Source organism: Puma concolor, chromosome B4 (assembly GCF_028749965.1).
Source record: "Puma concolor isolate L17-30 chromosome B4, mPumCon1.1.hap2, whole genome shotgun sequence".
In the NCBI taxonomy this organism is placed as follows: domain Eukaryota; kingdom Metazoa; phylum Chordata; class Mammalia; order Carnivora; family Felidae; genus Puma; species Puma concolor.
The window spans coordinates 60,886,171-60,911,835 of record NC_141673.1 but is presented as its reverse complement, the minus strand read 5'-3'; the positions used below and the strand labels follow the sequence as shown (position 1 = coordinate 60,911,835).

At 35.8% G+C, this 25,665-nt stretch overlaps 3 protein-coding genes and 1 pseudogene across 5 annotated transcripts in view; all 4 read left to right on the top strand.

Annotated features, from left to right (window-relative positions):
• The window catches only part of LOC112863862 (olfactory receptor 6C1), a 174,536-nt gene that overhangs the window by 112,340 nt on the left and 36,531 nt on the right, over positions 1-25,665 (top strand). The gene's annotated exons all lie outside the window — the stretch shown is intronic.
• LOC147579110 (olfactory receptor 6C3-like) lies at positions 12,582-14,172 on the top strand. Its single transcript, XM_086713150.1, has one exon. It carries the CDS (start codon positions 13,015-13,017, stop codon positions 13,639-13,641), a length of 627 nt encoding a protein of 208 aa, XP_086569276.1. The 5' UTR covers positions 12,582-13,014; the 3' UTR covers positions 13,642-14,172.
• LOC147579109 (olfactory receptor 6C1-like) lies at positions 21,330-22,754 on the top strand. The gene has a single exon (XM_086713149.1). It carries the CDS (start codon positions 21,432-21,434, stop codon positions 22,368-22,370), a length of 939 nt encoding a protein of 312 aa, XP_086569275.1. The 5' UTR covers positions 21,330-21,431; the 3' UTR covers positions 22,371-22,754.
• On the top strand, positions 23,085-25,415 carry LOC112863734 (olfactory receptor 6C3-like; annotated as a pseudogene).

Here is a 25,665-nt window from a genome sequence, read left to right as displayed (position 1 = left end):
CACTGACCAGCTGTTCCCCTTTCTCTCTCCTCTGGCCTCTCTATTCCTTGACACACACCAATATTAAAATGAGGCTAAATAATGACCCTACAGTGGTCTCTAAGTGTTCAAGTGAAAGGAAAAATCACTTGTCTCTCACTTTAAATCAAAGCTAGAAATGACTAAGCTTAATGAGGAAGACATGTCAACAGCCAGGACAGGCCAATAGCTAGTTCTCTTGTGCTAATTATTAAGTTGTGAATTCAAAGAAAAAGTTCTTGAAGAAATTAAAAGTGCTACTCCAACGAACACATGAGTGATAAGAAAGTGAGTCTTTTTTCTTTAAATTTTTTAACATGTATTTATTTTTGAGAGGCAGAGCGAGACAGAGCATGAGTGGGGGAGGGGCACGGGGGGGGGGGGCGGAGACACAGAATCCAAAGCAGGCTCCAGGCTCTGAGCTGTCAGCACAGAGCCCGATAGGGAGCTTGAACTCACAGACCACGAGATCATGACCTGAGCTGATGAGCCACCTGAACTCACTGAGCCACCCAGGCACTCCAAAAGTGAAACAGTCTTATTGATGACATGGAGAAAGTTGTAATGGTCTGGATAGAAGATCAAACCAGCCACCACATTCCCATAAGCCAAAGCCTAATCCAGAGCAATTTCTTCAATTCTATGCAGATTGAGAGAGGTGAGGAAGCTACAGAAAAAAAAAAAGTCTGAAGATAGCAGAGATTGGTTCATGAGGTTTCATTTTTGCATTTTTGCTGTTTTTGTATTTTTTTATGCCAGTTAGTTAATATACAGTGTAATGCTTTCAGGAGTAGAACCCAAGTATTCATCACTTACATATAACACCCAGTGCTCATCCCAAGTGTCCTCCTTAATGCCCATCACCCACTAGCCCATCCCCCTACCCAATACCCCTCTAGTAACCCCATTTGTTCTCTGTATTTAAGAGTCTCTTATGGTTTGCCTCCATCTCTGATTTAATCTTATTTTTCCTTCTCTTCCTCTATGTTCATCCACTGTGTTTCTTAAATCCCACATATGATTGAAGTCATATTTGTCTTTCTCTGCCTGACTTATTTCACTTAGCATAATATGCTCTAGTTCCAATCACATTGTTGCAAATGGCAAGATTTCACTCTTTTTAATCACTGAGTAGTATCTATTTTGTGTGTGTGTGTGTGTGTGTGTGTAAGTATATGTATGTATGTATGTATATATATATATATATATATATATATATATATATATATATATACACACACATACATACACACACCAATTGCACTACTAGGTATTTATCCAAAAAGGCTCATGAGATTTAAGGAAAGAAGCCATCTCCATAACATAAAATTACAAAATGAAGCAGGAAGTATCATGTAGTAGCTGCAGCAAGTTATCCAGAAGAGCTAGCTGAGATAATTAATGAAGGTAGCCTAAACACCAATTTTTTAAATGTAGATGAAAAAGACTTATAGTGGGAAAGATGCCATATAGAACTTCTATAGCAAAGAAGAGTAGCCAATGCCTTGCTTCAAAGCTCCAAAGGATAGGCTGACTCTCTTGTTAGGGCTAATGCAGCTAGTAACTCTAAATTGAAACCAATGCTCATTGACTATTCTGAAAATCCTTGGGCTCTTAAGAATTATGCTAAACCAGGGTGCCTGGGTGGCTCAGTCAGTTAAGCATCCAACTTCAGCTGAGGTCATGATCTCACAGTCTGTGAGTTGGAGCCTCCCATTGGGCTCTATGCTGGCAGCTCAGAGCCTGGAGCCTGCTTTGGATTCTATGTCTCCTTCTCGCTCTCTCTGCCCCTCCCCCACTCTGTCTCTGTCTCTGTCTGTCTCTCTCTCTGTCAAAAATAAACAAACAAAAAAAGAATTACGCTCTGTGCTCTGTAAATTGAATAACAAAGCCTAGATGACAGCACATCTGTTTAAAACATGGTTTACTAAATATTTTAAGCTCACTGTTGAGACTTTTCAGTAAAAGATTCCTTTTGAAATATTGCTTTTCACTGACAATGTGCCTGACCACTCAAGAGCTCTCATGGAGTTGTACAATAAGATTGATGTTGTTTTCATGGCTGCTAACACAACTATTCTGCAGCCCATGGACCAAGAAATAATTTTGATTTTCAAGTCTTATAATCTAAGAAATACATTTCCCAGGGCTAGATTTTCCATAGATACTAATTCCTCTGATGGATCTGGGCAAAGTAAATCGAAAATTTTCTGGAAAGGATTTACCACTCTGATGCCATTAAGAACATTTGTGATTCATAGGAAGAGGCCAAAAAGTGCCAACATGAAGAAGAGTTTGGAAGAAGTTGATTGCAGTATACAGTATTTATAAACATTATCAGTTATTGTTCTGTGTAGAAATAATCAAACCCTGGACGTTGGTCAAAATCACTATATTATGCAAATGATAGTGACCCTTGGAAGAAATTCAAGGTTTAATTTTTTATTTCTGTGTTTGGGGATCTTTCTATATTTTAAACCATTTGTAAATTAAAAATTCCTGATCCATTCTGGTTGTGTCAATGTAATCAAATTTATTAAGTGTATCTTACATAAAAGCATATGCAATCATTTTTATCCCATAGATTTGGGCAAATATTGACAAAACATATGCAGAATATCTTCATTATACTAAATAATTCTCTTTGCCTCTTCAAAACCATTCCCTCTACTCTCCATGCCTGCCATTGAATTCAGGTATCCACTGATGTCCTATGGTCACATACATTACTTTTGTTTTTTTCTGGAATTTCTTTTTTTCTCTTTTTTCTTTTTGGAATTTCTTATAAAAGAAATCACAAATTGTGAACTTTAAAGTTTGGTTTCTCTTGTTCAGTCATATTTTTGACATTTACCCATTTTATTGCATGCATCCTTACTTTTTTCCTTTTTGTTAATGCAATTTAGCCAAATCTAATTTAGCATATTTGATTTAGAAAATTTAGATCTCTGGTGATCTTTTGTGATAGCCAGATTTCCCTCCCAATTCCCACACATTGGTGCCCATATTCTCTGAGGAATCTTTCCACAAGACTGAGTCATTTGCTTTGATCACTGTAACAATCAAGCACACACCATATACTGAAACGTCAATCCCTAAAAGCCTGTATCCTCCCACAATGTCCTTCTGATAAGCGTCTGCCAAAGGGAAACTAATTGGAAGGAGTTATTCCCCCTATGCCTTGGTGAATCTACTACTCAATTCCCATTCTCCATGGCAGTTGGAGTTACAGAATTACAGGAATTATTTTTAGAGGAACATAAGAAGGACACATGTAGAGGAATACCATCACCATTTTGTGGCTTTTTTGGCATCTCATCCCAACTCCTAATTAACATCTTCTATTCTTCTAATGTAGCATGATGCAAAATTCTACCTACTTTTCTCCTTTGTGCTAGCAGCTCAGTTGATCTTTAGGAGTTGATACTCACAAAGAGATGCTGAAGAATAATAGTACACGGTCTTACCTCCTGTCTTTGCTAACCTCTCATGAGTCAGCATATTTATTTGTTTTAAAGTTATACTGTCATATATATATATATATGAAATCACAAAATATTGTAATTATAGGAAATCACAAATTTGTAAATTCTTATAGCATGGGTCCTATTATTAGTCAGGGTTCATTTGAAGGTAGGATTTCTGTAACTACTTTGGAAATAAAGGAGATAATGGAGGAATTGTAGCTTTTAAAAATAATGAAATAGGGGTGCCTGCATGGCTCAGTCAGTTAAGCATCCAACTCTTTATCTCCGCTCAGGTCATTATCTCACTGTTCATGAGATCAAGCCCCACATCAGGCTCTATGCTCATAGTGTGAAGCCTTGTTGGTATTCTCTCTTCCCTTCTCTCTCTCTCTCAAAAATAAATAAAAATAAACTTTAAAAATAAAATAAATAAAACTAATGACAGAGATAGAGAAGGAAACGTTTGAACACCAGACAGAATGTTGAGGAAACTAACACCAAGTATCTCATGTTGAAGCCTTATAGAAAATGGGTCAAGAAAGCTTAATGGGAAATCATAGTGACTCTCAGTTATTTCTGAGAGAGCATCTACCAATAATCTTAACAATAAAGTGGGTAGGTAGTTCTCAAATACTTTCTGAAAATCCACTATGGATCTAGCCTCCACTCACCAGCCTGACTACAAACTGAACAATATCCTCTGCTTCCCTTCCAACTTCCAAATTTTGTACCAAGTCCTCTCACGGACAAAATATAAATTAGAACCATTCAGAGAAGGGAACTGTCAGAAATAGCATCCCAATTTTTCCACTCCACTGAGAGAACAACTAAGAAAGTATTTGTAAGGTCAAGTTGGCAACAGACAATGCAGATACTTTAAAAATAACCAAAGACCTAGTCTCAGAAATTGCAAATTGTTGCTTTTTTCATTGGCTTTGTCCATAGTGTGATATCAGTATTGGGAGCAAATTAGAAGAGATGAGACTCGTATTTCCCTGATGAAGAGTGACATTGAGCATCTTTTCATGTGCCTGTTGGCCATCCGGATGTCTTCTTTAGAGAAGTGTCTATTCATGTTTTCTGACCATTTCTTCACTGAATTATTTGTTTTTCAGGTGTGGAGTTTGGTGAGCTCTTTATAGATTTTGGATACTAGCCATTTATCCGATATGTCATTTGCAAATATCTTTTCCCATTCTGTTGTTGCCTTTTAGTTTTGTTGATTGTTTCCTTTGCTGTGCAGAAGCTTTTTAACTTCATGAGGTCCCAATAGTTCATTTTTGCTTTTAATTCCCTTGCCTTTGGGGATGTGTCAAGTAAGAAATTGCTACGGCTGAGGTCAGAGAGGTCTTTTCCTGCTTTCTCTTCTAGGGTTTTGATGGTTTCCTGTCTCACATTCAGGTCCTTCATCCATTTTGAGTTTATTTTTGTGAATGGTGTGAGAAAGTGGTCTAGTTTCAACCTTCTGCATGTTGCTGTCCAGTTCTCCCAGCACCATTTGTTAAAGAGACACACTCAGATATCACCTCACACCAGTCAGAGTGGCCAAAATGAACAAATCAGGAGACTATAGATGCTGGAGAAGATGTGGAGAAATGGGAACCCCCTTGCACTGTTGGTGGGAATGCAAACTGGTGCAGCTGCTCTGGAAAACAGTGTGAAGGTTCCTCAAAAAATTAAAAATAGACCTACACTATGACCCAGCAATAGCACTGCTAGGAATTTACCCAAGGGATACAGGAGTACTGATGCATAGGGGCACTTGTACCCCAATGTTTATAGCAGCACTCTCAACAATAGCCAAATTATGGAAAGAGCCTAAATGTCCATCAACTGATGGATGGATAAAGAAATTGTGTTTATATACACAATGGAGTACTACAGGGCAATGAGAAAGAACGAAATATGGCCCTTTGTAGCAACATGGATGGAACTGGAGAGTGTGATGCTAAGTGAAATAAGCCATACAGAGAAAGACAGATACCATATGTTTTCACTCTTATGTGGATCCTGAGAAACTTAACAGAAACCCATGGGGGAAGGGAAGGAAAAAGAAAAAAAGAGGTTAGAGTGGAAGAGAGCCAAAGCATAAAAGACTCTTAAAAACTGAGAACAAACTGAGGGTTGATGGGGGGAGGGAGGGGAGTGTGGGTGATGGGTATTGAGGAGGGCATCTTTTGGGATGAGCACTGGGTGTTGTGTGGAAACTAATTTGACAATAAATTTCATATATTAAAAAAAAGAGATGAAACTCATTCTGCATCTTTTTGTTCAATTTATAGGACATTATGTCAAGATCCTGAGACTATGAATATTTAATCCATGTAACCCACTCATATAAATTCCAATATCTTTACAACCTGGTTGAAAATTATATTTCTAATGTAATGGAGGAAAAAAATGAGAAAAAGGAGTGATAAAAGCAGGGTAATGAATTATATCACCACTAAAGTAGTGTAATTTCCCATGAGGCTAGCACAAATCTAAATATTAAGCTCTAGAATATCCCAGGGAGAGTAAGACCTCTGCAACAAGGTATTCTAAAATAAATTCTTTTTACTCAGTAAATCCCAGATCTTGAAAGGAGAACTGTTTGTTCATTTATTCCTTAATAAATCAATTAACTTTTTTGAGTGTTTATTTTTAAATCTTTATTTAAATTCTAGTTAGTTAACATATAGTGTAATATTAGTTTCAGGTATACAACTCAGTGACCCAACACTTCCATACAATACCCATTGCTATCACAAATACCCTCCTTAATCCCCATCAACTATTTCACCCATCCTCCACTACCTCCCATCTGGTAACAGTTTGTTCTCTATAGTTAAGAGTCTATTTCTTAGTTTGCCTCCCTCTTTCTTTTTTTTCCCTTTACTCATTTGTTTTGTCTCTGAAATTCCACATATGAGTGAGATCATACAGTATTTGTCTTTCTCTGACTTACTTATTTTGGTTAGCTTAATACTTTCTTACCTCCATCCACATCATTGCAAATAGCAAGATTTCATTATTTTTCATGGCTAAGTAATATTCCATCATATATGGCTAAGTAATATTCCATTATATATGCATATATATGTATACAAATATTGGGGTGCATGTATCCCTTTGAATTTTTGTATCTTTCAGGTAAATATCTAGTAATGCAATTGCAGGATCATAGGGTAGTTCTATTTTTAACTTTTTGAGGAAACTCCATATTGTTTTCCACAGTGGCTGTACCATTTTGCATTGCCACCAACAGTGCAAAAGGGGTCCCCTTTCTCCACATCCTTATGAAACTTGTTATTTCTTATATTGTTGATTTTAACCATTCTGACAGGTGTGAGGTGATACCTTATTGTAGTTTTGATTTGTATTTTCTTGAGGATCAGTGATTCTAAGCATCTTTTCATGTGTCTATTTCATATCTGGATATCTTCTTTGTAAAAAACTGTGTATTCATGTCTTCTGCCCATTTTTTAACTGGATTATTTGTTATTGGAGTGTTGAGTTTTATAATTTCTTTAAAATTTTTGAATACTAACCCTTTAGCAGATGTATCATTTGCAAATATCTTCTCCCATTCCATAGGTCGCCTTTTAGTTTTGTTGACTGCTTCCTTTGCTGTGTAGAAACTTTTATTTTGGTGTAGTCTCAATAGTTTATTTTTGCTTTTGTTTCTCTTGCCTCAGGAGACATATCTAGAAAATAATTTCTACAGCTGATGTGAAAGGTTACTACCTGGGCTCTCTTCTAGGATTTTTATGGTTTCAGCTCTCACATTTAATCAATTTTGAATTTATTTTTGTGTATGGTGTAAGAAACTAGTCCAGTTTCATTCTTTTGTATGTTGCTGTGCAACACCATTTTTTAAAGAGACTGTCTTTTTCCCATTGGATATTATTTCCTGTTTTGTTGAAGGTTAACTGACCATATAGTTGTGGGTTCATTTATAGGTTTTCCATTCTGTTCTATGGATCTATATGTGTCTCTTTTTGTGCTAATACCATACTGTTTTGATCACTACAGCTTTGTAATGTAACTTGAAGTCTGGAATCGTGATGCCTTCTGCTTTGCTTTACTTTTTCAAGGTTGCTGTGTCTATTTGGGGTCTTTTTTGTTTCCATACAAATTTTTATGATTGTTCTAACTCTGTGAAAATTGCTGTTGGTATTTTGATAGGGATTGCATTTGTGTGGTATAGACATTTTAACAATATTTGTTCTTACAATCCAGGAACATGGAATGTTTTTCCATTTGCTTGTGTCATCTTCGATTTCTTTCATCAGTATAGTTTTATAGTTTTATAGTTTTCAGTATAGTTCTTTCACCATTTTGGTTAGGTTATTCCTATGTATCTTATTGTTTTTGGTATAATTTTAAATGGGATTGTTGTTTTAATTTTTCTTTCTGCTGCTTCATCATTGGTGTATAGAAATGCAACAGATTTCTGTAGATTGACTTTGTATCTTGTGAGTTTACTGAATTCATTTTTCTGGTTTTGTTTTTTACATTTATTTTTTCATTTTGAGAGAGAGAAAGGGGGGGGAGGGAGAGAACAAGCTGGGGAGGAGCAGAGAGAAAGGGAGAGAAGGAATCCCAAGCATGCTGGGCGCTGTCTGCACAGATCCCAATGTGGGGCTGGATCTCACAAACCATGAGATGATGCATGACCTGAGCCAAAATCAAGAGTCAGATGTTTAACCAACTGAGAGCCACACAGGTGACTCTGGGTTTCCTATATATATAGTATCATGTCACCTCCAAATAGTGAAAGTTTTACTTCCTCCTTGCAGATTTCGAGGACTTCCAGTACTATGTTAAATACCGGTGGTGAAAATGGACATCCTGGTCTTGTTCCTGACTATAGAGGAAAAGCTCTCCATTTTTCTCCATTGAGGATGATATTAGCTGTGGGTTTTTCATATATGGGTTTTATTATGCTGAGGTATGTTCCCTCTAAACCTACTTTGTTGGATTCATACTTTAAATAACCACATGTGTAGCACACTGTGAAACTTATTCTAGGAAGGATGACACCTTGTTAACAATCAAAATATAATTACTACTACAAAGAGGTAGCACAGGGAATTACCAAAGTTTGAGAAAATCAAAGAATCAAGAAGACTACTATAAAGGGTAAAATTAAACTAGCATTAACAAAACAAAGGAATAAACAAACACAAAAAAACAGACAAAAAGACCATAAATAGAACAAAATGAAGGTTGCCAGAGGGGAGCAGGGGTACAAAATGGCTAAATAGGAGTGAGAGGTACAGGCTTCCATTATGGAATGAATGAGTCATAGGAATAAAACATGCTGCATGAGAAATACAGCCAATGTTATTGTAATAGCATTGTATGGTAACAGCATTGTATAGCTACACTTGTGGTGAATGTAGCATAATGTATAAACTCATAGAATCACTACTTTTCCACCTGAAGCTAATGTAATAATGTAACTAATGTACCAATATAACTAATAGTTTTGTGTCAACTATACTCAAATATAAGCAAATAAACAGATAAATTAACATTTATGAATGATTAGAAGTGAATTTAGATGCCAAAGAAACCAGTTCCAGTAGGGAAAATAACATATGTGAGGGTGAATGACTTCCATTCATTATTTCACTTAATTTTTACAATATCCTATGAGTTAAGACTACTAGTCCTCCCATTTTATGAATAAAGAAATTGATATAAAGGATTAATACATTTTGTAAATTAAATAAATTTTGCAATTTTACTAAGATATTGGGTCACTTTAACCTCAAAATCTAGGAACTGTGATCTGATCTATATGATACTATATCATTATGTGAATTATGGCTCCAATTTTTTCTTTTATAAAATGTATAAATGATTTTTAATACCTGTGATGGTTAGGATGCAATGAAAAGGACACATTCTTGTCTGTAGGAGTGAAATTTTGAAGTATCTATCAAGATTTGGTACTCATATATATTTTCAGGTAGCACTTGTATATATGCAAATGAGCATAAAAATGGACTTAGCATTGTAGCAAATGATGTAAAATCGATGGCAAGTCAATCCCCTGAATCTTAACAAACAATGTAATTATTAAATTATTAGAAGTCTCCTTTGGTGTTCCATGAACTCGTTATAAAAGGATGAGTCCCATGTAGAAAATTTATAAGGAATGATACCCATTGTATATTGTTAACTGAAAAAGAAAAAAAGAAAAATTGCAAAAATATTTTCTGTAGTAAAACTGCATTACTATATTTTAAAAATTGCCTCTGGGTGTGTGAATATGACTGTGTTTGTGAGTGAATATACAGAAACAATCTCTGAAAGGATATACTATAAATATTTAATACTGGTTGATTTGATGATGTGAGGGCAAATGGAGGATGAGTTAGAAAACATAAGGGCCATGCCATCTGACATCATATACCATTGATTTGATAATTGATTCTCTGACATTATTTCTCAAGGCATTAAGTCTATATAACTCTTAAAATGAAAAAATGAAAAAATGAGTTTAAAATACCTTTCTGATTTTTAAAAATATTACGGGGGTGCCTAGGCGGCTCAGTCGGTTAAGCATCTGACTTCAGCTCAGATCTGATCTCATCCTTCATGAGTTTGAGCTCTGCATCGGGCACTGTGCTGACAGTTCAGAACCTGCAGCCTGATTCGGATTCTGTGTCTCACTCTCTCTCTGACCCTCTCCCACTCACACTCTCTCTCTCTCTCTCTCTCAAAAATAAAGAAACATTAAAAAATTTTTAATATTACAATTCTTTCTTGACTAATTCATTCTTCTTTGTTCTGGTAGAGATGTATAAATGAATAAAACCTGAGTGCCACCCTCAATGAAGGGTTTACTGTGGTGGAGTTCAGCTCTATATTTAATGAACCCGAAGCAACTGAGAATAACTTATCTCCTGAGTATAGATTGAATGCCATGTGCATACTAGAAAAATTAAATACAGCCAAGGGGAAACCAGGTTGATTGTACACACTGGTAGGCACATGTTTGCTTTTAGTCTCACTGTATTGCTTAGCTTTCTGGAAAGATGGATGTTATGACATCACTATACCGCGTAAGACGATCTTGCCTGCATTCTGATTTTCTTTATTCTGGTCTCTCATACATTTATAAAGTGACTAGAGAAGGTAAATTTGTTTTATCTTCGGATAGTATCAATCTTTATCATATCCAGTGAGCTTTGAAATGTTTTACCTTACAGTCAGGAAGCAGTATTCCCTGGAAATTTACTTAAAGCACTCTCAGGGTTACAATAGTAATTTCTTGAAATTTAGGTCACAACAATGTTTATGCTTATATGGAAAGATAAAAGAGATAAAGAAAAATTCCTTTCCTTTTAGCAGAGGCTATACAGCAATCAAGCCTGCATTTTCTCTGTGTGAAAATGCAACAGACAGAGCAAGGGTAAATGAAGGACAAAAAGTCTCCTGAAGTAGATTATGAATGCATTGCCTCCCATATTTTAAGCAAATTAAGAAAATCTGGGATTATATTTTTGTCTGGGATCATTAGACATATCAAAAATAAAGTATGTTTTGTATTTGTGAATAAATGTATTTTTATCTTTCTCCCATTAATAAGGTTATTTTTTGGAATACATTGCAGGGATCTCCAAATTACTACTTTAACATATTTACTATTTTTAATTTTATATTTTAATATTTCAGTTTGTTCAAAAACTATTAACAGTCTCTGTCTTTTGATATGCCAATTTTGCTGAAATGTGTCAAAAATGTGTCTTTTTAAAAAAATTTTTAATGTTTATTTATTTTTGAGAAACAGAGAGATAATGTGAGTGGGGAAGGGCAGAGAGAGAGAGGGAGACACAGAATCTGAAGCAGGCTCCAGGCTCTGAGCTGTCAGCACAGGGCCCGATGTGGGGCTCGAACTCATGAACTATGAGATCATGACCTGAGCTGAAGTTGGAAGCACACCCTGAGCCACCCAGGCGCCCCAAAAATGTGTCTTTTTCTAAAGGAAGACAATGCTGGTTGTCAAGGAAAAAACATAAAAAAAGGAAAATAAGGCACAATACAATCTTTGACACCACCTACTGACTTCTCCAGTTAATGCTGTAAAAAGAAGTACAGACATAAAAAGGAGCTCTTTGAAATATGACAATGCATAATAAGTGAATTTCATTCTAGTGTATAAAATGTGACATGTGAGAATTAATTACTGATACTAACTTGATTCACATTACATTGCCAGTGATCTTCATTTTTTAAAAAAGTACAATAAATAGCACAAATAAAAGCTGGTTGCTAAGATAAAGAGAGAACAACATAGACAGAAGTAATATAGACTACATTTTAGCAATTTGTGGTTTCTATAAAGTAAATCTTGTAGAGAATTTTTTACTTAGTCTTCTAGAAAGAAGGCAATAAGACACTTTGTGATTAAAAAAAAAAAACTCCTTTATGAGTCCCTTCTTGTACTCAAACAAGTTTAAGAGTGAAAAGACAAAGTGAATATAGTTACAAAACAAAGTTAATTGTTAATTTAAATGAGGAACATAAAAATGATATAAAGGGACTATATTACTGATATAGCTCTATCTATGTAAGTATGGATATCAAGGTTTTTTTTCCCATAAATTAAGAACTTTACTCTTATTACAGCTAAGACAATTCTAGTCCTATATTTTTATGATTAGAAATACATTTATCTAATGAGCGTGTTAAAAAGAATGTATATTAAGAATAAAAATAATGACAGTTATTATTAATTAAGCTCAGGAATTGTGTTTGAGTCATCAGTTTCCAACAAAGCTTTACAACAAACTAAAGTTTATACATGGCATAAAAATTAAAACTCAAAATTAGATATTTCAGTCCTAAAAGCATGCAATCCTGGAAACCTGAAAACAATATCTCAATGTCTAAATTACAGATATAATTACTAAATATTGTTGTAGAAATATATAAATAAGAGATGTATTGCACATATAGAAAATTTGTTTACAAGCACAGATGCTATATAAAGTCACTCGTGAGTGGACTTTTAATATAGACCTAAGAATACATTTTTCCTTTTCAACAGAGGATGTGCAAAATATTTCTACTTAATGGGACTGAGTGGATATTGCAAAAAGGCAAACAGGAAAAAAGTTCCATTGGCTTCATTTCATTGGAACTAACAGTGCAAACATTTGATCTTCAATTCCTTTACCATTCACAAACTCTGTTTTGTTTTTCACAGATTTTGCTTAAAGATGATAAAAATCAGTATGCGAAACCATACAATGATTAGAATTTGTTCTCTTGGGCATCTCAGATGACCCAAAGCTTTAGGCTATAATCTTTATCATTCTGCTTAAGGCTTATATATTAAGTGTCACTGGAAACCCAACCATCATCATCCTCACCTTGACAGACTGTCCTATGTATTTTCTTCCTGTGGAATTTCTCCTTAGAAATTACATTCACCAGTGTGTCTATCCCCAGATTTTGGGGGACAATCATTACTAAAGTCAAGACCATTTCCTATAATGATTGTTTAGCTCAGCTATTTTTCTTCATCTTCATGGGTGTGTCTGAGTTTTTTCTTCTCACTGCCATGTCTTTTGATCGCTACGTTGCCATCTGCAGGCCTCTTCACTACACCACCATCATGAACAAGAAAATCTGCACCCTACTGGTCTTTGGGTCATGGCTGGGGGGATTCCTTACCATTTTCCCACCACTCATGCTCATCCTCCAGCTAGATTTCTGTGCTGCCAATGTAATCGATCATTTCTCCTGTGACTATTTCCCCATTTTACAACTCTCGTGCTCAGATACATGGCTTTTAGAGATGATTGGCTTTTACTGTGCTTTTGTTACTCTGCTCTTCACGTTGGCATTCGTGATTCTTTCCTACATGTGCATTCTTAGCACCATTCTGAGAATCCCGTCTGCTACTCAGAGGAAAAAGGCTTTCTCCACATGTTCCTCTCACTTGATTGTCATTTCCATCTCTTATGGGAGCTGTATATTCATGTATGTCAAGCTTTCAGCAAAAGAAAGAGCATCACTGACCAAAGGGGTAGCTATTCTCAACACCTCAATTGCCCCTATGTTGAACCCTTTTATTTATACCCTGAGGAACCAGCAAGTAAAACAAGCTTTCAAAACTTTGCTTCATAAAGTAGTGTTTTCTAGAAACAAATGAAAGTATGTATTAACAAGAAAGGATGTTATTGGGAAGATCCACTAAAGGAAAAACAAAATTTTGACTTCTACAATATGCTCCCATATCCAGCTCACAGATATTTGCAAGGTGCCAGAGTCCAACTCCAGCTTAAGGAACCTTATTTTCTTTCCCCAATGGTTCTTTTCCCAGGGGGCCTGTCGAGGACAATTCCCCAGCAGACAATTCCCCAGGTACTTTTATTAAGGCCAAATTACCTAAAAGTGGGAGTACAAGAAGTTTCACTGTTGATGGGCAGCCCTGCAGTCCTGATCCGTCCACCGCCTGGGCTCTGCCATCAGGCTGGTTGGATAGCTCAGCTTCCGGCAGCAAGACTGTGCTCATTTGCTTAAGCTTTCTTGTACACTGAAAGTAACTATGTTGTGTCTATCTTTCAAACTGTCTGTAGGTTCAATTTCCTCACTGATTTACAATTCTGAATATAGCCAGTAGCTATAAAGTATTAATCATTTTCCTGATTGTTCCAAATAATAAAAAGGTTTTAAAAAGACTTGAGGAGGGGCGCCTGGGTGGCGCAGTCGGTTAAGCGTCCGACTTCAGCCAGGTCACGATCTCGCGGTCCGTGAGTTCGAGCCCCGCGTCGGGCTCTGGGCTGATGGCTCGGAGCCTGGAGCCTGTTTCCGATTCTGTGTCTCCCTCTCTCTCTGCCCCTCCCCCGTTCATGCTCTGTTTCTCTCTGTCCCAAAAATAAAAAAAAAATAAAAAAAAAAAGTAAAAAGACTTGAGGAAACACTCTTTTAATTGATTTATCCTTAAATTTTATTTTCTGTTACTAATATCACATTTTCCTTCTTTTTTTTTTACATTTCCTTTTTAAAGCTATAAATAATATGAAACAAATTCTCTAGCAATTATATTTTTGCACAATATCCATAGTATCTGTCTAGTTCTTCTCACTCAGCTAATAGAGTTGAATGTCTATTTTACTGCTTATAAATTATTTAAAAGTCATATATCTTTTGCTTTCTAGTTATGCTCAGGGCATGTGTTATTTTTTTATATACTCCCCCTTGTTTATTTCTATTATATTTTATAATATGTAAAGACAAATATTTAGGCAGTCACTATTATATTTATGCCACATGAAAGTTTGATAGGGATTTCATGAATAATACTATCTCTTCTTTAGAGAGTAGTTATTCTGTGCCATATGCTCAACTAGGTATGTCCTAGGTATTTAATCTGCACAGCTATATGGCAACATAGACTAATTATATCTTTCTTACAAGTGGGCAAACAGATGTTCAGAAGGGTTGAGTAATTTGCCTTAGGTCTTGAGGCCTAACAGCCAGTGTGATAACCTGACTTGAAAAACAAAACAAAGGCAAAAACTTGTGTTTATTTCACACACATTTAAGAATCTGTGGGAACCTGCAAATATCTATAGCTTTTACCTAGGACATGCACAATTTTATTGGTGTTTTACACTCACATTATACTACTTGGGCATGATTATATTATTATAGTCTAGTAGGAAAGGAGTAATTCCTAAGATTATACTTGGCACATAAATTGGAACTGTAATCGTTCAAAACCAGAAACTCTTCAACTGCCATTACTGGTGAGAAACAGAGGGAGAAGGAAAAAAATTATAAAGTATTAGCCATATTATAATACCAAAAATTCTTACTGAAAGGCAGATTAAGTTATTGAAATGCAGATTAAAATATGGAGTAAAGAAAAGACTTAGTACTAGGTAGTAGATTATCAGTTTTTTAAAGATGGCACAGGTTAGAGATGCATTCAGTACAGCTATGTGTTATGAGCTAGGTTGTTAATCTCTGAAAAATACTGTCAGGGGACATGAACTTTCCCCTTAGTATGGTTGTTTGCTTGCTTTTTTTTTTTTTTTTTTTCCTGTCTCATCAGACACAGTCCCACAGCTTCCTTTTCTAATTTTAATACTAATATGTATTATGCTTTATATTCCTTAGTGTTTTGTGTGTACTTCTGTTCTGGCAATTTGGATTCACTGAATTATCCCCCTTGAGGCAGCAGTGAAGACAATATATAAAACACGGAGTAGCTTATATTATACAGAATCTGTGTAGCAGCCATAGTGGATGGTTTTAAAACATCTTCTGATTTTTTCCCCTTTTATACATTCATTCCTTTGTCATTCAAAGAAATACATTCCCTCTAGATAAAATGAAAATTTAACCAAAATATTAACATAGAAAGCAAAGGGGTTCACGGAGAGGACATATGTCCAGGAACATTGGTTTCCTTGGATTACAACAATAGCAATTGCTAGTATTTTTTGTATCCAGCCATTCTGCGTGTTAGTGAGCCTGTATGAAAATGAGAGGTAAGTCAGACATATAGAAGGCAATGGAAGTCTCCCAAACCGTATCATTGATTCATCAATTATCAGTTCAACTTTTAATTAGATCAAATAGGGTATATTGGAGTTTTATTTTGTAACTGGATATATTTTTTAAAATGTAAAGATATGTTAGTATATTTTTCTTTATTATATCAATTCATTCATTCTCTATTAAATAAAAAGCAGAAAATTACCATCTCTGTGCTTGTGTTTCTAATTGAATACAAGTTATATCATACTTTCTTTAAGAGAACAGACTTTAATTTAGAGAATCTGTGATTATATTTATCACTTGTCAGCTGTATAAATATATCTCATGTACAAAACCACACTGACCCTGGTGCTTCGTTTGGGAATAAAGATAAAAGTTCCAAAGATGTGTCATAAAGGCTAAATGAGATAGAATATAAAAGTCCTTAGAATTTCATTGGAATCAATAATGGCTTTGCTCAATCACAGATAGTATTAATAATGTTCCCAGACTTGGAAATCAATTTCAACTAAAAGAAAATAAAGTAAATACACCAGCTCTTCTTAAAGCATAGTAAGTGCCACATAGTTTATAGAGCACTTGCATTTATATTATATCAGTTAGTTCCCAAAACACCCTTCAAATTTCAACTCCATGAGAAACAGAACTGATGCTTAGGGAAACTGAGTAAAGTCCAAACTCACACATCCATTAAGCAGCCCATTCGTATTTTTAACTCACGTTTCTCTGACTGCAGAGCCCACATACGCTCTGTGACAGTAATTCACCCTAGAGTGTCACGAATAAGCAATTAATAGTGTTTTGATACCATAATCATTATCAGTTTATGCACTTTCCCTCTTTTCTTTGCTTATTGATGTCTAAATAAAGAACTGAAAGCTTGAGGTTAGGAATCGGTATTTGCCGCCAACTCCTACAGGTACAATCCTTCCAGTGGCTCACTAGGTTCTCCACGGGAGACTTTGCTTTATTCAGTCCTAAAGAAGTTCTTAGAGAACACCTGTGTCATGGCCCAAAGCCCAAGATTGAACATTGCAAGTAAATTTAGAGTAATCATGAAGCAGAACTAGATGTTACCCATGACACTGAATTAAACAATTTTCTTTTCCTCTAATATATGAGCCTAATCTCTGAACAACTCTTTACTCATGTGGTAAAAAAAAAAAAAAAAAAAAAGTGATTTGATCATAAAGCACATTGCTTGGAAGCTATGATTTGTGAAGTTTTGCTAATGACCTCTAACGAAGTTTAACTTAGTAAACAGAAAAAGTTGAAACAATTAGATTCTCAAAGTTATTGCATTACTAAGAGATATGTCCATCCAGGGCAACTGAGACATTAACAACAACAACAACAAGATTCACCACAAATAAAATGGAATCAGTCTAAGACTCCTAGTTTCTCAAAAAAACATCCTTTTTGTCCGTAATGTATCCTTTAAAACAAATTCCCTTTCTCATCTTGGGCATCAAAGAAGTCATCAGTATCTAGTTTATCTAAAGGCCCAATTGTCTTTTTTTTTTTAATTTATTTATTTAAATTCAAGTTAGTCACATACTAACGGGTCATTGTTAATACTAAATTGGTGGTTAACAACATTGAAAGGGCTTATGTAGGGGTGCTTTCAGAATGAAACCTTGAAGGTACTTTGTGGCCATCTTATTCAACAAAAATGAAGTATTATTGTTAACTTTCATTTTGAATATGTCAAAGAGCCTGTCTCAGGGGTCCTTGAAGGGATTCTTGATTTTGACTAAACAGGTGGAAGACAATATAGAGGTTAACCTAAACCGTGTTCTTCCAGGGGGAAATATGGATCTGCCTTCAGAAACAATAAAGAGGAGTTAAATGCTTAGAGATATCCTTTATCCACTGCATGAATATATCCTTGGGATGGCCTCAGGCTTGAGGAATCATATGCACCTTGTTAAACACTGAAGTTTATTTCTCCCAAAAGGCTGCTGAATGAATGAAGGCATAACATGTATCAGGCTTAGTTGATGTTGGTAAATGAATACAATTCATTGAATTTTCATTAACATCTTTACATAAATAGTATAGCATATCTTCCCCAAGTCTGTGATAGTGGATCATCTCTTCTTACAGTTCTTTTAAAAAAAATTTTTTTTTATGTTTATTTTTGAGAGAGAGACAGAGTGCGAGCAGGGAAGGGGCAGAGAGAGAGGAGACACAGAATACAAAGCAGGCTCCAGGCTCTAAGCTGTCAGCATAGAGCCCGAAGCAGGGCTCAAAACCACCCACCGAAGCAGGACTCAAAACCACCCACCGTGATATCATGATCTGAGCCAAAGTGGGACGATCAGCCGACTGAGCCACCCAAATGCCCCTCTTTTGCAGTTCAAGTGTGTTCTCTGGTCCTACAAAATTGGCCTGTCAGTATTCACTTTCAGATGTTCACATGAAGTCTTCCTTATCTATTAATACCTTCCTTCACAGCTCTTTGTGCATTCCTCCAAAGGGTTTAATCAGTAGCCAGAATGTGTAAGTCTGTCATGGTATTATTTTTCAAAAATGTTTTTTTTTTTTTTCAACGTTTTATTTATTTTTGGGACAGAGAGAGACAGAGCATGAACGGGGAAGGGGCAGAGAGAGAGGGAGACACAGAATCGGAAGCAGGCTCCGAGCCATCAGCCCAGAGCCTGACGCGGGGCTCGAACTCACGGACCGCGAGATCGTGACCTGGCTGAAGTCGGACGCCTAACCGACTGCGCCACCCAGGCGCCCCTCAAAAATGTTTTAAAATTGATAGGAATGTAAGAGGAAAAAAGAAAAAGCAAAAAAAAAAAAAAAACCTTGAAATTGTGGTAAAAATACAGTGCACTGACACATTATGACCTATGGAAGAGTAATATACACTATTTTTATTCCTGGATCTCCAATGCCAGTAAAATAGTACAAAAATTTCAATTTTCAGAATGATATTTTCTATTTGATAAGAATGCCTTTTGGGACTTCCAGGTGTTAAGAAAAACTAGCACTTTCAATGAAAAGGAAACCCTGATCAAAGACAAGTGATGTTATTGAGCAGAAATGATCTTAATTAAAAGAATGAACGTTAAAGAAGTTTAATGAAAGTAATTTTATGTATTTAAAGATTATTTATTTATTTTGAGAGAGAGAGAGAGAGAGAGAGAGACAGTGACAGTGTAAGTTGAGGAGGGGCAGAGAGAGGAAGAGAGAGACAATCCCAAGCAGGCTCTGGGCTGGCAGCATGGGGCTTGACCCCAAACCATAATCTCATGACCTGAGCCAAAACCAAGAGTTGGTCACTCCACCAACAGAGCAACCCAGGCGCCCTTAAGGAAAGTAATTTTAAAATAATAGTTTATGATGTTTTTAAAAATTATATATCCAAAAATATTGCGCTCCTTTACATGTCCTTTGTTATAAATTTACTCAGTACAGGGAATTTAGGTCCAGTAGGTAAATACACGCTGAAAAGTAGATAAAGTAGGCAACTACACCTTGTAAAAGAAAGACACAACCTACATAATGCAGGTAGGAATTGGGCATACAATGGAGAATCTCACCTGTTGGTGTGATTCAACAACAAACTCAACATCACTTAATGAATTCAACAAGTGTTTATTTTAAGCCTACTGTGACTCTTCCAGGCATTAGATTGTGTTACATGGTTTTGAAGGCAACACTGCATCCTAACTTTCAGACACGCACAATGTGGTGAGGAGTTCACAGGAGATGTCAGCACAGATGTTTGGTGGGCTGGGAAGAATAAGTCTAAGATTCTTAGGGGACTGACTCGTACTAAGGGTATTAAACCTAGTGTTGTGAAGTTGGGAAGAAGGTGATTTGAGGTGTCATTGAAATCTGCTACCCACAAGGCTAGTTACATATACATATTTTATTTAAGGCAAGTTTCACAATCATTCTCAGAAAGATTACTAAGGAGGGGGAGAAACTAAGCGGCCATTGGCAGCCATTGGTAGCAGTGTTGAAGTGCAGCAAATTTCTACATGTGGTGATTGTATCTTAGCTGATTGAGAGAAGTGAATTGTTGGAGGGCAGAGAGTGTGATGGAGTGCAGGAAGCAGATACACCATGGTGGCGAGAGGTCACCATGGTCATAAAGTGGAAAAACAAAGCTAAGATTTTCACAGGTACCATATATCCAGGTGATTCCACCTCATTTCTGTTGTTGTTATTGTTCCTATGTGATTCTCTCTGTGTTCATTATTCATTACTATTTATTTTAGGTAAATCTTTTAAAAAAAGACACCATCTAATCCGAGAGGTTTTCAGGTCAGGGGTTAGAGAACATTTTCTCCACTGAACAATCTTATTATGGCTTTTTTAAAATACTAAGCATTTTTCTAAACACTTCATATATATTAACTCATTTAATACTCATGATGACTTTGTAAGATAGGCCTGTATACAGAGAAATAAACTGTATTTATACAAGTAACACAGAGAGACCACATGGCTTCATACCTAATAAGTGGCTTGGAATCAAACCTAGATAGCGTCACTCTTCCTTACGGAAATAACTATGATAATATCATTTAAATTTTGTTTTAAAAAAAGAAATTAAAACTCACTATTTTGAAACCATATGCAAATAAAGAAATTAAACTATTTACCCCATCTTCTTGCAGAGCACTTATGTAACTCTTTAACTGAGGGAAATTCTTCAACAACAACAACAATAATAATATTTTAAATAGAAGGAAAAATCATTTGTATAGGAACATGGGTCATAATAATTACACATAGGCTGAAAAATTATAAAATATTGCCAGGGATTCAGATGTGATCAAGCTCAGTTCTAAGCTCTTCCAGCTTAAATTATTTTCTGCCTCTTTCTTGCCTGTAACTCTAACACCTAAGGTTGCTGGTAGTGATGACTCTAATATATCTGACTTTGTGAGGTACTAGGAAGAATTGTAAAAGCTGAGCGTTAGCAAAAGTTGATCAATGGTGAAGGACAAAACACACTCTATATTAAAAAAATACAGTATCTTTCCATTTTTTAGGATTCTCAGTGTAATTAAGGTTTAAGTTACAGAGAAAAAGAAACTGGTGTACAATTGGAACAAAAGCACAAAGGTAGTTCTCACTGGAAAGAAAACGTCATGGGCATGTCTCTGAAAGTTAAAAGGTAATATTTGGAGTCAGAAAAGCCTGGGAAAAAACCCTGCTCTAGCACTTCAAGTTTTGTGATATTGAATGTTTTCAAACCTGCCTAAACAAGAGTTTTCTCCTATAAAACAGAAGAAATTAACAGGTCATTGCTATTATCAATTCACTTAAAATTTCCCCTGCAGAGGAAATGACATACTATTTAAGCAAAATTCTGGCTTCACACTTGGACCTTTGTTAACCACTCTTCGAGTTTGTTCCTTGGGCTTTCTTCTGGAGGTTTGGAGAAAACAATAAATAAGCAACTGAGGAATGAGAAACCACACAGAAATAACAGAGTTTATCCTCCTGGGATTGTCAGATGACCCACAGCTTCAGGTGGTGATCTTTGTCTCTCTGCTCATCACCTACATGCTCAGCATCACTGGAAACCTGACCATTATCACCCTTACCCTGCTGGATTCCCACCTCCAGACCCCCATGTATTTCTTCCTCAGAAACTTCTCCTTATTAGAGGTTTCATTCACAACTGTCAGCATACCCAAGTTCCTAGGCACCATGATGACTGGAGATAAAACCATTTCCTTTAATGACTGCATTGCTCAGCTATTTTTTTACATTCTCTTGGGAGTCACTGAATTTTACCTTCTGGCCGCCATGTCCTATGACCGTTACATTGCCATCTGCAAACCTCTGCATTACATGACCATCATGAATCACAGAGTCTGCATACTCCTTGTCTTCTCTTCGTGGCTAACATCATTCTTAATCATATTCCCCGCACTCATGTTGCTCCTAAACCTTAATTACTGTAGGTCTAATGTTATTGACCATTTTACCTGTGATTATTTTCCCCTGCTGCAACTTTCCTGTTCAGACACAAAATTCTTAGAGGCGCTGGGGTTTTCCTGCGCTGTGTTCACTTTAATGTTCACTTTGGCCTTGATATTTCTGTCTTACACATATATCATCAGAACAATTTTAAGAATTCCTTCTACTAGTCAGAGGAAAAAGGCCTTTTCCACATGTTCATCCCATATGATTGTCATCTCCATCTCCTATGGCAGCTGCATTTTCATGTACATTAATCCATCAGCAAAAGACACAGTGTCTCTGAGCAAGGCAGTTGCTGTGCTAAACACCTCAGTGGCCCCCATGCTGAACCCGTTTATTTACAGCCTAAGGAATCAGCAAGTCAGGCAAGCCTTCATGGACAAGGCAAGGAAGATAGTATTTTTCTCAAGCAAATGAAATGCTGTGGTGTCATAAATTAGACACACACTTGCACAGCAATTTAAAATATACAAACATGAAATTCAAGGAACTTCTTCAAATCACAATGGCCTTCCTGTCATCCTTATACTTTTGTTCTCTTTTTTAACAGCTTACAAGCACTATATTTCCCATTCAATTGCAGTAATTTCATACGTCTTTCTAAAGGTTCCATTTTCTGAACACTTTGTTAGTTGCAACTTCTCGAGCAATAATTGTTTTATAAGATAAAGTTGTACTTTAAGTTTTGTTTAGGAAAATCATTATCACCAGGAATGGAGGGGACACTGTGTAAATATTGTTATGATATTTTACTTACTCTATACAGAAAACACAATTTTATTATTTCATTGATATTTGACAGAATTTTCCTTAAACATCTTGCCATTTCTCTAGGGAAAAAGTTATTCAACTGCCATATGATTTATGGAACATGTGAATGCTTTCATTTAAAAACCAAGAAATACTGCTCACTTAATGGAGTATGTGCATGTAATTTACCTATTGGCTAAAAGAAGTGTAGATCTTTAACAATATAAATACATCTTCATATTTCCAAATCCTGTACTCAGTAGATATAGGTAGATATACAGGTAAAAATATATATGCATATACATGTGTACACATATTGTGTGACAATAGTGAAGCAATATCTGTTTTAGATATGTAAGATAAGTCACTTTCTCTAATTCCATGGAGGGTAAGCTCCATTTTCTGACTATGCTGAAATACATATGTATAGCTTCTTCTCTAGTTTTGGACAAGTTTCCAACAGGACATGTATCTAAATTATTTAATGCCTAAACAAAATCATTTAGGTTTCATAGAAAATAAAAGCTTCATAAGAAGAAAATTTATCTATTTCATATAAAATAAAATATCACCTGATAATATTCTTCCACTCACTCTATGTAAGGCATTAAGTGCCTAAAGTATTTTGGAAAGATGTGTATGTGTGTGTGTGTGTGTGTGTGTGTGTGTGTGTGTGTACATTAAATAAGAATTGTGGAAACTTAAAATGTAATCTAAATTATATGAACTACTTTTTAGTAATAGAAAATATACTACAATCCTAATTAGTAGCCCAACATGCCTAATGATCACTATGCAATTTATTCAATTGAGGAATACATCACAGGAGTTGTTGAGAAACAAACAAAATAAATTATAGAAAAGTGAAGGAGACTCAAAATGTAAGGGAAAACCTATGCATAGTTTCTCAATTTCATCTTCTCTGAAGTATAATTTGTATGCTAAATAAGGCAAATAGTTGGCAAACTGAGGGTTTCTATCACCTCTCAACATATAGTTCCCCATTGATAAGGCAGGTGTCAGATAAATCTGGCATATATAATGTACTTAGGGATGGAAATGAACCTGTCAGGCATATAGTATAAACAGCTAACAATAAATAGCAGTGATTGTTATTGTTAATATTGGTCTTTATATCTAACCTCTATAGTTTGGAATCAGTACAAATTATATTTATTAAGTGGTGAGAATATTTAACACAAGATCTACCCTCTTATTTCTTAAAAGCACAATATAGTATTAACTGTAAGCAAATGTACTACAGCAAACAATGTTCTTCAACAATATTCATCTTCAACATTCTCAGAACTTATTCCTCTAACAGAACTTAACTTTTTCTTCTTAATGTGTATTTTTGAGTGAGTGAGTGAGACAGAAAGAGAGAGGGACAGAGCATGAGTGGGGGAGGGGCAGAGAGAGAGGGAGACAAAGAATCCAAAGCAGGCTTCAGGCTCTGAGCTGTCAGCACAGAGCCTGACACAGGGCTTGAACTCATGGACCAAGATATCATGATGTGAGCCAAAGTCAGACACTTAACCAACTGAGCCACCCAGGAGCCCCACAGAACGGAACTTTATAGCAGCTACCATCAATTCCCCATTGGCCACTCCAACCTGTCCCAAGGCAGCCACCATCTATCCTCCATTTCTATGAGTTTGACCAATTTTAACACTTCATAAAAGTGGATTTATCCTTTTTTTGTTCTTCTGTCATGTGACTGACTTATTTCATCTAACCTAATGTTCTCCAGATCCATTAACACTGTCACATATTGCTAAAAAAAGAGGAAAGAAAAGAGAAGGAAATGAACAAGCACAAAATGATCAGTTTGTCCTGCTGGGCCTTTATGATGATCCTGATCTTCTGATTGTGATTTTCATCTTTTTATTCATCACATACATATATGTGTCACTGGAAACCTGACTAATCATCACTCTAACCTGGTGATGATCTATGGATCTACACATGCCTATGTATTTCTTACCTGGAACTTCTCTTTCTTAGAACTCTCCTTTACAACTATATATATTCCTAGATTTCTGAGGGCAATTATTACCAAAGACAAAAACATTTCTCATAATAATTGTATAGCCCAAGAATTTTTGTTTCTTTTCATGGAGGTGGCTGAACTTCCCATCCTAATTGCCATGTCCCTTGACCACTATGTTGCCATTTGCAAACCCCTTCATTACACAACCATCAAAGACAGGAATCTCTGCAACCTGTTTACGCTCTGTGCATGACTGGGCATGTTTCTGGTCATTTATGCTACCCCTTGTACTTCTGCTCCAGCCGGATAACTGTGCTTCTAATATCACTGACCACTTTGCATGTGACTATCTTTCCCTTGTACAACCATATTCTCAGATGCAAGGCTCCTAGAAGTAATTGGCCTTTACTTTGTTTGGATTACTTCGCTATTCACTTTGGCATTTGTGATTTTGTCCTACATGTATATCACATCTGTCAGTCAGACAAGAAAAAGTTTTTCTCCTCTTGTATTTCTCACATGATTGTTACCTCCATTTCCAAATATGCTATTATTCTGCAGGAAAAAAGGCCATCATTGACAAAAGTAGTAGCTATTCTCAATAACTCCTTTGTCCCCATGTTGAAACACTTCACGTACCCCTTAAGGAACCAGAAAGTACACAAACCTTCAAAGATATGGTCCTTAAATTACTGTTTCACACAAATACATCAAAATTTTGATTAAGATGAATTAATATTATCATGAATATTTAATAAGAGAAAACGAAATTTTAACCTTCTAATCTCCACTATCTTGCTATATACAGCTATAGGAAATCTTGAGTTCATTAGCTAAACATTCCAAGTTCCCATGTAAGTGATTTATGATTGTGAACATAAAACCAGTGGTTATGGAACACAAACCATTTTTCTTACTATTCTAAGTAATAAAAATATTCAACTAAAAATACCAATTCCAAAAGATATATGC